The 12808-nt window shown below is 34.1% G+C and overlaps 1 protein-coding gene across 1 annotated transcript; it reads right to left on the bottom strand.

Annotated features, from left to right (window-relative positions):
* Positions 1-1589: 1589 nt before the first annotated feature.
* Positions 1590-4035, bottom strand: LOC117339126. Its single transcript, XM_033900539.1, has 4 exons — positions 3920-4035; positions 3434-3645; positions 2762-2872; positions 1590-2643 (listed from the first exon to the last, which is right to left on the bottom strand). The coding sequence occupies exons 1-4, from the start codon at positions 3969-3971 to the stop codon at positions 2284-2286; spliced, it is 735 nt and encodes a 244-aa protein (XP_033756430.1). The 5' UTR covers positions 3972-4035; the 3' UTR covers positions 1590-2283.
* Between the last annotated feature and the right edge of the window lie 8773 nt (positions 4036-12808).

A 12808-nucleotide genomic window follows, 5' to 3' on the forward strand; every position in this document is an offset into this window, starting at 1 on the left:
GGATATAAATAACATGTTTAGTTATAGGCAATTTGGTTTCATGTCAAAACGGTCAACGGCGCTTCAACTTTTAATGGTACTGAAGAATCGGACTAAAATTTTAGATCAAGGAGGAGAGATTGAAGTGATCTACATTGACTTCATGAAAGCTTTGACAAGGTCCCACATGGACGACTAATAGGAAAAGTTAGTAGCTACGGTATAAGCGAACGGGTCATATCATGGATAGAAAGCTTTTTAAGTAATAGAAAACAACTGGTAGTGGTTAATGGAGCGGTATCAGAAGAACACCCAGTACCAGCGGAATACCACCAGGAAGTGTTTTAGGCCCAGTTCTGTTTGTTATTTATATAAATGATTTACCAGAACACAAACATCTACAACAATCTTATTTGCGGACGATACTAAGATATACATGAATATCAAATGTGAAAATGATAAGGTATTATTTCAAAAAGATCTAGATATTCTAAAATCTTTGTCTGATATATGGCTGTTAAAGCTCCATCCACAAAAATGCAAAGTAATTTCTATCAATGCCAAAAACAGGAGGAGTTACTACATGGAAGGATCTGGTGAGGAGAAGATCGACCTTGGAAATATAAGTTAATTCCAGGATTAAATGAGTTACAGTCAGAGACTACAAAGCTAGGACTCTCAAAGTTAGCCTATCAGCGATTAAGTCGGGGCATCGTAAATGTTTTTTTTTTAAATTATATACAAGGATGTTTTGAAACTGAAAAGTCAAACCGAAAAAGAGGACATTCATTGAAGATTAAGACGAAATACTGCAAGCGCGAAATCAGAAAACATTAATTCTGTTTTAGAATTGTGGACATCTGGAACAGTCTTCCCTAACGTGTTGTTGTTTCCCCAACGATAAAAGACTTCGAAATCAACCTTGATAATCACTGGAAGGATCTTGAACTAAATTACATCCATTTTGCGTGTTATAACAAAATATCCGGAAGGGACACTAACATTTAAATCCAATAATTGAGGTAAACATATAGAGGCGTATTGTCTGCATCCATTAATTATCAAATCATATCATATCATACATGCTACCTAATTTTATTTTTGTGAAGTTATTAAAGGTTCTCCTATATATTTAACGTGTGTAGTAAAATGCTCAATTCCCTTTGGATATCTTTATATTCAGGCATATCATCACTAAATGCCTCTCTCTCCGAATAGACTTTGACATTTATTTAGACCTAATTTCAGTGATTGACAGAAACTAACTCTCAATTCTTTTGGAAGGTGGTAATACATGTACCGTGTGTGTTTCAACAGTCCGCCTCGAAAGACAGAAGAGGTGTGCGATGTAACCATTGGATGTTCGCTACATATTGTAGTGATTACAAAATTCCACTGACATGGTGATAATTACTTGTTTTTTGTTTTTGTGTTTCCTTTTTTTTTTTTTTTTTTTTGCTTGTTTTGGGTTCTTTATGTGTGTGTGTTTTTGTGTTGTTTTTTTTTGTGTTTTTTTGTTTTTTTGTTGTTTTTTTTTGTGCAAACTCTCTTAACATATGTAATACCGATCGAGTATTGAAAACTGACCAAAACACCAATAACGCAAAATCTGCAATAAGGACACAAATGTAAAGTTTATTTAATTCAAAATACGAATTAAATACAATGTAAAAATAAAATTCTTGTTTACTAATATTCTCAGCATATCACAGATCCATGTTGTGTAAATATCATATATAAAAAAAAATCTCTAATAGGGACGTGTAAATCACATAGGCATGATTGGAATGTATATAAACATATATTACAATAAGGCATCCATGATGACGTCACACAAACACATAATATGGATAATAAATAACATTTAGCAATCCTTGTAAAATGTTAGTATAGGTATCGTGCTGCTACCTCACACTCACACAATATTCACCATAGATGTTAGTGGCATGTACAATGTATAACAGTGATCACACTGAGACAGATATTGACGACATATAGTCTGATATTGTATTTATGTCACCGACATACATACACGTATCAATAAATAAACACACTCGCTTTTATAACGGTGTTAAAATGATATGGTATAACCGAAAATCGTTTAAATCAATGTTAGTGTTACTTCAGCATCACTGACCTAATAATAAGTTGGACCCATCACAGTGACTTACACAATCTGTGATACCAGGTAGTTCAAGTATTGAATTAAAACTACTACAATGATCACTTTCAATCATTATGGTGATTAATATAATCTACTTTAGAATTCCTGACTGAAATTGTCTCGTTTGGGCCACATCTCATCTACTGGCTTTGCCTCATCTGGTTGTTTATTGCAGTAACATGGACATGCATCGTTTCAAGCAGTTGAAACGTATCCTTGACGATGACGTAATCTCGTTCGTGACGTTCATGGTCGTTCGCAGTGACTCTAATATCTTGTGACATTTCAGTATGTGATATGTGATCGATCTGAGCTCCAGCATTTTGGATGAGTCTTTGTTTTACACACATGACGTTCAAAATGACTATCTCAATTTCCTGAACCTCCTCCTTGTACGTGTCTATGCTGCTATCCATAAAGGTCTCGTCAAATCTGACTTGCTCCAGAAATACCAAAACCTTTGATAGTTTCTTGTAGTTTGACATATGAGCAAGATTGATCTGCAAAAATAATGTATTAAATTTTACTGCAAATGTTTTAATAAATTGATACATTCTGTCTATAAAAATCATTCAATACAGAGTAAACCGATAACTTTGAGTCAAAAATGAAACTTACATCAACAAGAGATTCTTCAATTTCTGATGTTGTCATGGTAACATCCGGCATACCATCAAAATGAAAAGTATCAAGGTTCGGTACCCTTCTCGCAGTCAATCTTTCTGATATCTGTTTTGGGAGAGAGGGAGATAAGAGAAATTATAACACACCAAGTCAATGAGAGGCAGAGAAACACTCCGAGCCCTATTACAACAGAGACACAGACAAGGTGATAAACACGCTGCAGGCGTCTGATATAGAATGATTAGTGGTAACAGATTTAATATATATAGCAATAGACGTCAGTGAGATTAATGTGTCGTCTTCTTATATATTGATCTTAATTCTGATGTCATTATGACTCACATTTGATAAACGCTAAAATAGGCAACCAAGTTGTTAATATCCTAATCGAATATGAAATGTATATAAATGTATAGAACATGCCACTGATATGATAAGATCTTAATTATGTATAAAATGTAAATATATATATATGTATAACTATGGAGCAGGCTATTGCTGTGGTAAGATCCGAATTAAGTATAAAATGTATATAAATGTATAGAAAATGCCACTGATATGATAAGATCTTAATTAAGTATAAACTATATATATATATCTACGGAGCAGGCCACTGATGTGATAAGATGTGATTTAAGTATAAAATGTATATAAATGCATACATACGTATTTATGTTTAAGTGATTCTGCTGCTGTGATGGCACTTTGTAGGATAGGTAGCATTCCTGCTAATATGATATCTGGAGAATGTGTTGGTGGGCCTCCAGGTGATCCCGCGATAGGACCATTGCTCACGCCACATGGACGGCGCCATTTTTCCTCGGTCAAAAAGGCACTTGCTGATACCGCAGACGACAGCATGATAACTAAAGTTAACCCTGTAAAGAAGAAATATTATGTTACGTTCGTATATTGCACGCGATCGGGGCACTAAATTGTCTTTGTATTTATATACCACGACACATCATTGCTAACTTCACTTCATTGGATATAGTTATATCAGCTGTAAAATTTAAGATTGAAAGGTCACCATTTAGATTATCTGATGGTATACCATCTTTGATAAGTTAATTGAATAAATATAATTATATATACCACATGTAGTGACACGTTACAGCGGTTAACTTTTCCTCCGCGGAAATTGACTATTACCTTTCATGAAATGTTTTATATGGGAGAATGAACCAAGTGTTGTTCCTTCCATCCTATTGTATTCGTGTTTCTAATAGATCAGTATATTCTTTCTCTCGGATCTAGTCGTGATATGCACATTCAATATTTTGCTTTGCCTTATATAATAGATGATTCGGCTTTTCCAGGTACATGTGTGTTGCCATGCTTTCATATCTTGATCCGAAACACCCTACGCGGTTTTTTTTGTGTGCGTGTGGAAACTTCCATAAGGTAATGTCTGATTTTTCTATTGGTCCAACATAAACTTTGAAAAAGTCTAAATATAACTTATTTACACATAGCTTTCGTCTCCTTTGGGATTGACACCTCATGTATTTACTGTAACTAGGATATGAAGGAAAACCCCCTTAGATATCGTCACAGCCGGAAACGTGTCACAGCTTTTACGAGGAATGTCGGTAAGAGTGATGAACAGGCGAATTCAGTCTGCGCGCGTGTACAAAATATTGGATACACTTACACACATATACAGTAAACAAAAATGAGGCCAACACTTAAAACAGTATCATCCCGTTTAGGATGTCAGCGACTCTTCCTCCGGAAGAAGCCCTTACCGAGACAAATAAGAATGGGCTTTTTATGAAAAAGGGACAGGCGTTCGCCAGTATACGATCCCGCGGTAATGATAATTGATGACGATCTGACAGGTATGCCGCAAGCGCTTTATTGCATATTTGTTTGAAATAGTCGTCAAGGAGGTCACGTATATACCTTATAACGGAACAGTAGTAATAATCACGTGCTGCTAATTCATCCACATTAGTGATATGTTATAAACTACCAATTCTAAATTAATTTCATTGCATATTACATATCGTCATGTTTTTGCTTTTTTCAATTCTAGATGACAAAAGTAATTTACATTATTTGTATTTTAGAGGTCACTTGACCTTAAACGACCTGTGTGAATAGTGATGACACTTAACTTCCTCCCACGCTAACTTATATATACTTGTTTATTTGTACACTTAAGTATTAAATATGATATGTCCGGATAATGGCGTCAACTATCGATTGACTGACTTACACGTAATTACCGACGCGTGTTTGTACCGGGTGCTATCAAACAAAAGGGCGGGAGGCTTAGTACGTCAATAAGATAAGAGGATATAGCATCCGCTGCTCGCATGCTGGATACTATAATACTTGAGCATACCTATATGTCGTCTGAATAAAAGTTGTTTAAAAATATATTTGATTATTAAATATGCATCGAAAAGAATGTAGTTTTCATTATACCAAAGCACTTTTTAGACAAGATCGGTAGAATATCACCCTACAAAATGTACAATATCAATTTACTGCGTTGATATTTTATGACTGATTGATCAATAAATATTTTATGTATTGGCACTTCTAAATGTACTGTTCAATAAATAGTATAAGCAATAGATAGTGAATACAAAATAAATCAGTTACAAATAAACCATGCAATAAATTTCATAATGTTCAAGGGTTTTCACTCTCTGATATATCTTTCTTAAATGATATACTAGTTTCTTTAAGCTAATTTTCGTAGTAACGGGTTTTTTCGTCTGTTTATCCTGCTTATAGTGATACCTGAAAATACCTAAGTGATACATGAAACATGAAACAATTGTTATAAAGTCATGCCCAGCATCAGGACTAGATTTGCAAAAAAATGCAATTGTTTTGGCGATTTCTCATTCGTTCGACCGCTACTGCCTTACCGATATTGCCGACCAACATGTCGTTTTCCTATCTTATATGCGAAATTCAGATGGCATTGACTTTCTCTGACGAATGGCGAGCGGAAAATTCGAAATGCGTTTGGTAAAAATCAAAATCAAGCATAAAAGTACTCTTGTTGGTGTAAATTGAACACGTTGTCATTTTAGAATCTTTTATTTTATTTTTGAAATATAATTATCAGGACTGAACGAGATAAAAGATACGTCAATGGTGGTATAGACCGAAACCGAAGTGCACTATTGAGAGAGCCGTCGATGTAGCACAACACACAATTTCCTGGATCACATTGTCACATGCTACTGGTACTTTTCAAGGGATTTCTTATATTAGTCTCTATTTTATACATAATTACTCCATCGGTTACACGTCGGCATCTCTGACTATAAGATAGACAGAATAAGTAAATGTCGTACTGGTCGGAAGGTTTCGTCAGGTTTTTAAAAAATCATATTCTCGTCAAAAGGAAATCCTTATCAGTATCTAATTGAAGAGTTCCCGTTAGAACAGTATTAACGTTAGCCAAATAATTTTCAAAACCTGAAAAAAATATCGAAAATTCGACTTTCATCACATGTATGTACTTAAAGTCGGAACAGGCGTAAAATCAATATTGAACGTATTCAAATAGCATGTAGTTTATTTAGTTTGGAAGATATTGACGACAAGCTTCATTTCATATTAAAATTTCCCTCTTTTGTTGATCTTAGAAATAAATATCTTAAAGGTCACTGTGTAAAAATAACAAGCATCTCAAAAAAAGGAGAATCAATATACATAAATATGTAACTCCTCACCCTGTTTTGTTGTTGTTTTATTCCCCATTCTGTTTCATATGTTTGTATTATGTTTGTGTTTGTCTGTGTGTACTGTAAATATGATGCACTGTATCCTACAATATTAAGCTAATCAGCTAAAAGTAATAGAGGACTTGAACATCCATTGTACTCTCGAAAGGTATTTGGATTAGTTGTACCAGAATTGAAGTTAAATATCTAAATAGAAAAGTTTTCATATTATCATCCAATACCTATTCATAGATAATGGATACCGAAAGATAAATAATAAAGATTAAATTGATATCGCAAAGGCATTTCTTCTCATTTCCCTAATCAATCTTAATCAAACAAGAATTCTAATTTAAAATTTAGAAAAAGGACAAAACGCGAAACCCCTGAAAACGAACAAGGAAAATAGGTACAAATGAGTCGTCTAATTCATCGATGTCACCAGCCTTGAAAATTAAAATAAAACGAAAACGGGAAATGAGGTACATGTACAATGCTCTGTCAAAAGTATCACTTAGTGTATCAACGAGTATCGACCACGTCTAGGGTCTCTACAAAAGACTTACAAGATATTGGCACCTTGCAGATCGAAAAATCATTGGTATCAAATATCTATGGCTGTAATAGTCTGTGTGTAGTAATACACAGCTTCCATTATTTAGTGTGTATTAAAAATAATGTTCGTTTTATTCAATTATGTGTTTTAACGTGCTAGTATATAGCTACATGTAGCTTGTGCTGTACATAATTATGAGTCACCTCGGAAATATTTACTGTACGTATTTACGTCCCCTGTACACCAGAGGAACGGCCTTCCTATCGGTCAGCAGTTTCTGTACATTTATTGGAGGTAATTGGTCAGACTAAACATCATAACAGGGACACTTCGCTCCCCGTATTCACAGTATTCAGTTAAAGTTTAAACCTACATGCGTTACGGTATAAACCTGAGCTTCCATTTCCAGATTTATTTATTTTTATATAAGTAATCATATAACAAATATGTCATAGAGCGTCAAACACATTTAACTTTATATCAACAGAAAACAAACGAGATCTAGATCTCTGGATATCACCGGGGACGCTTGATGGTCGTGTTATGATCTAATTAGGGGTTGTTCTATTTCCCTTTGCGACATGTAGTTAGGCGTATTTATAATGCTGATACGTATGGAGTTTGATGTATTGTATGCTTAAGGCTGATGGCGGTGGATTTGGACGTATATATTATGTTTTAATGCGCATCTGTAAGGCTGGTGTGTATGGAGTTGGACGTATCAATTGTATGCTTAATCATAAGGCTGATTGTTATGGAGCTGGGTGTATTTAATGCTCATTTATCAGATTGGTTATGCTTACTTATCAGTTGTTTTTTTTAAAGCTGTTGGGATTATTCTATGCTTATTTATAAGACTATGGAGCTGGGTGTATTTAATGCTCATTTATCAGATGTGTATATGCTTATTTATCAGGTTTTGTTAAAGCTGTTGGGATTATTCTATGCTTATTTATAAGGCTGATAGTTATGAAGTTGAACGTATTTTGTGCTTACTGTACTTATAAGGCTGATGGTTGTGGAGTCGGGCGTACAATTGTTTTTATGCTTATCTATAAGGCTACTGGATATTGAGTTGGACGTATTTTATGCTTGTTTATACGACTGATGGCTATGGAGTTTGACCTCTTTTATGCTTATTTATAAGGCTGATGATTATTGAGTTGGACGTACATGTATTTTATGTTTATTGATAAGGCTGATGGTGATGATGTCACAACTCCGGTTTCCATTTTGAGGACGAGGCATAAGACGTAGATTTTCCCGACGGATTTCGACAAAGAAGACGAAGAGGCTATATAAACCTTATTTAATATGCCTTAAGATATATGATCATACCAGACATATACCATATGACAAGCGTTCCTTTTTCGTAATTAAATCATTTATGCTCACGTTTCATGTTCGGACCTCCCAAAATGACATGTTCTCCGTATGCCTTGTTTTTTACAATGAAATACAATAAGTAACCATACTGCTTATTGATTTATTCGACTGAAGTTCGGTTGCTGTGACCTGTTCGTATAGTACACATATTTACAAGTGCATGCGTTAAAAGTCACTGTTTCTGTACCGAAAGTACTATATACTTCTAAAAATAAATCGTCATTTCCGTCCGTAGATTCCATAGTGTAGTGAATATATAAAAGTGTTTATTTTCACAAGGAGAGTTTTAAGGTGTTTGCATTTTGTAAAGAATCGGATATTCCATATGACATTTTATTTTTTTTAACACTAAAATACCTTCTTGATCAACTAAATTATCACGAGATAGTTACTGTACTAGCAATGACATCACGATGTATTTTTGCATGCGTCGAGAAAGGGAACATAACTACCAAACCCTATCGCTATATAATTTAAGAGAAGATAGTTGTTGAAGATTTTATTTAATATGAAATATATAAAAGAGTCTTCAAAATACCATTTAAATCAAACCACAAGTCAGATTCAACGGGAAGTCCTTCGTCTCGCTTCATGGACTTCACTTAAAATAAAAACGAATGTAGCATAATGTTAAATCACATCACTAAGAAATGTTTGTCAACGTTAAAGCATTTTGACAAACAACATTGAAATCTAAATTATCGATATTTGCAGTTTTTTTCTCTGTCTTTTGTGACTCAAAATGCATATGGCGGTGCCATGGAACTATGGCATCATCACAGCTCCGTTCTGTTGTAAATGCATCAAGTTATATAATGATCGTTTTTACACTTATAACAAGGTAGTTATGTGGTAGCTAGGAAATATTTGTATTTCTGTTACGTCAGTATAAGAGATATTGCTAACTGTCCATGTTGATGTTGAATTCAGTTTGAAGTAAAACCACCTGTAGGATGTAAAGTGAAGGAAAACCATTGAGATAGCAAACTCCTCAGATTTACATGTCATGTCTGACGTCCATTTCATGTTTTGGTTCTATCAATTTTGCGTGAATGTTTTTTCCTGATAGTTCACCAGCTGGAAGGAAATTTCCAGTACATATGATTTTACATTGTACAACAATATTATATACACTATTTAACTGGGTTATTAATAACCTTGGCCGGATCTTCGCTGACCCAGATTACACCAGGCCATGCACATTAATCAGTCTGTAACCTATTTCCTCATGTTGCATTTTAGTTTATCTTGGATTAGAAATCTTGAAATCTAGTTAAGGCTTAAAACGATTTTAGCGATTATTATCATTAGGGTACTATTCGGCTGCGTATTTCCGTTTAAGATTTAGGATAAATACAATCTCCATGTGTTCGAGTTAATTTTAATTCTATAGATCATATAACAAAGCGATAATGGTTGTGATCACAGAAGGTGTGATAAAAAGGCTAAAATTAAGGCACATTTATTCCTTCGGAAACAATATGAAGTATATCAATAACGGAAACAGCAAAGGAAATATGTCGACTACGATGTATAATACTGCGAAGATTATCTCCATCACTCCATAACATGTAGCATATTTTGGTGATATTAGTATCAGGTCAGACCAGCAGCATTTGTAGTTGTATCTCCGACTACCATTAATGTTGACAGCGTCACCAGCGCTGGCTATGTTCTAATTAAAGGATAACAATAAGATAGTATGTAATTAGGGCAAAGTCCTAAGGTTCACCTCTAGAGTCCTATCAATCTTGTACAACTAAGTTCTAAGTTAATTTAGTACAAAGCTAATCATAAAAGTATGAAACAGCTGTTCCGTCCTCTTAATTTAAGACATAACATATGGCAGAGGTGTGGACATCCAAAAGGGAAGAAATACATTTTTAACGAAATTTAAAGTGTACCCGGAACGATTTGCTATGTTAAGCTTAAAAAATGTGATTTAGGATGAAACTAAAAATGCTGAAAATCCGACTTTCATAGCAACTTTAGTTTAAGAGTAATTGCGATATTTCTCGAAAACACACCTGAAGCCCAAAGCCGTTGACCTCGTTTCAGTGACCTCTGACCTGTGACGTCAGAGGTTTAACGGTATCAGAGCCGCAATATAGGAAATATATAGAAACACACGTGAACACGTGCCTGCAATTAATGCGAATTAGACAACAATACTAAAAGTGCTGAATAAACGTTTTGAGTTACATTTGTGAATTAGTCAATAACATGTGCTACCGAAACCAGGGACATATAATTTTCTATTATAACGGACCATATACAACATGTAACATCTTACTAATTTTCTATTATAACGGGCCAAATACAACGTGTATCATCTTACTTATTTTCTTTTATAACAGGTCGTATATAACATGTAAAATCTGAATAATTTTCTATTTTAACGGGTCGTTGTAACATATATGACATTTGAATAACGGAGCGTTTATAACGACTTACATCATATAGCCATTATTATGAGGGCATGTAATACTTCTAGTAATAGAAGTTTAAAATGCAATTCATACACGATTTAATTAATTTTTCTTTGTTTTCATGGTTAATACTCAAATGTGATTGGTCGAAAAATTCTTTTCATTCTTCTATGAAGAAATCCGAGAATGGCGCGAAAAATGTGACGTCACAATAGGACAATTGACGTTGCGTATTGATTTGAGAAAAATAATCCCTTTTAAAGCCAGTAAATTTGTACATAAAACATGTTTTAAATTAGAAAATCTATGAAGTGCATAGAAACCAAACGCGTCAACTCACAAGCAATTATCGGCGTGTGCCGATTAGAACACCAGAAATCACAGACACCTGTGGTGCAGTGACAGGTGTGATGAGCTTGTGGACCGTAATTTCACACCTGGTAATTGTTTAGCGGTATACTAACCCACTCAAACTTGAGAATTCGTAATTCTCCGACCATGTTTATACATCTTTTAAAGTCCTGTTTTAAGTGAAGATATGACTTGCGACACACGAATGGAAAGTAAAACCACAAGGATCTCGATCACTTCACGATAATGACACAATTACAAAAAATATATAATAATAATAATAACAAAAAATAAATAATTAAAATTTGAAAAAATCATACACGAAAATCATTGCGAGTTTATAAGTTTTAGTATTAATTATGATTAGTCACGATGAACTAAATTGTATGTTTTTTATCATTAAAAACAGAACTTAAATGGTGGTTTTAATAAGTACCTATGCTATGTACAATGTACCTGTACATAAAGTATCAATTACATTATAATTGTTGCGAATCACTTTTATATAATTTCACTGACAACGATCGTATATAAATTATATCTTTCTCAAGCATTTAATCGTCCGTTATCGCTGAGACCATGACATGTAAAATACCCTCGGGATAAAATCTGTATATGTAGAAGTTTGTTGTAGGCTTCAACACTGGTATTCATACGGGAGAGATTTAGTCTATTGTAGATCATGATGATTATAATATTTTACTTTCTGAATGAAGTGTCCTTCATGACTAGAAGCGGGTTTTGTATAGAATATAACGCATAAATTTACTGTACGTGTGTATCGTCTTTTCTCACAAACGAGAGTATCCAGAACTGTTGTATTGTTGGTATGTTTATTTGAATATTAATTTGCGAATAAAATGGCACATTATTTTATTTTAAAATATTGATGCCGTGTTCCTTTCTTTAGTAATGAGTAAGAAATGGTAAACACATAACTAATATAAATTTATTGGTGATTAACCGATTATTACACCAGTCTGTGTTAACCAAGCGGTCATTTCCAGAGTCAATTTCACTAAAAAAATTTTAAAGCTCAAACTTATATTGTTTGATTCCGACTTCTTGTCGGCAATATTCGCAAAAGTCATCAACCTCAAATCTCATGTCCAGATCGTATCCAGACATGTTTGTGTTGCTACTGTTCAAACTGTCCTCTATGCTATTGGCCACCATATCAGTTACTCCGTTAAACCTGTGACGTCATAGACTGAAGAGTTCCAAATCAGCGTGACTGACCGATACGCTGATTAGCAGTCGACCGACAGGTGCAAATCGCGTACTTCGATGTTCGATATATCGGCACTCGGCCAACTGATTATGATGTGGTTTGTGACATTCTTCTTTGGTGATTACAAAGAATAACATATTTGAATATCGTTTTTCGTTCCGGGTACACTTTCGGAAATTTAAAGATAAAATCATTACCTCTGCATTTCAAACATTTTTAACATATTCCACATAAAACAGATCGCTAAAACGATCAACAAAACGGGCGCAAACACTCCCAGTAACTATTTAGCAAATGTGTGTGGTGGGTAATAGGCTAACTTAAATTGTTATACTTTGTTGAAGTATGTAATTGTCGCAATCACTTTCATTGTGATTTGAAAGGACTTTCTCAACA

Source organism: Pecten maximus, chromosome 12 (assembly GCF_902652985.1).
Source record: "Pecten maximus chromosome 12, xPecMax1.1, whole genome shotgun sequence".
Taxonomy (NCBI): Eukaryota; Metazoa; Mollusca; class Bivalvia; order Pectinida; family Pectinidae; genus Pecten; species Pecten maximus.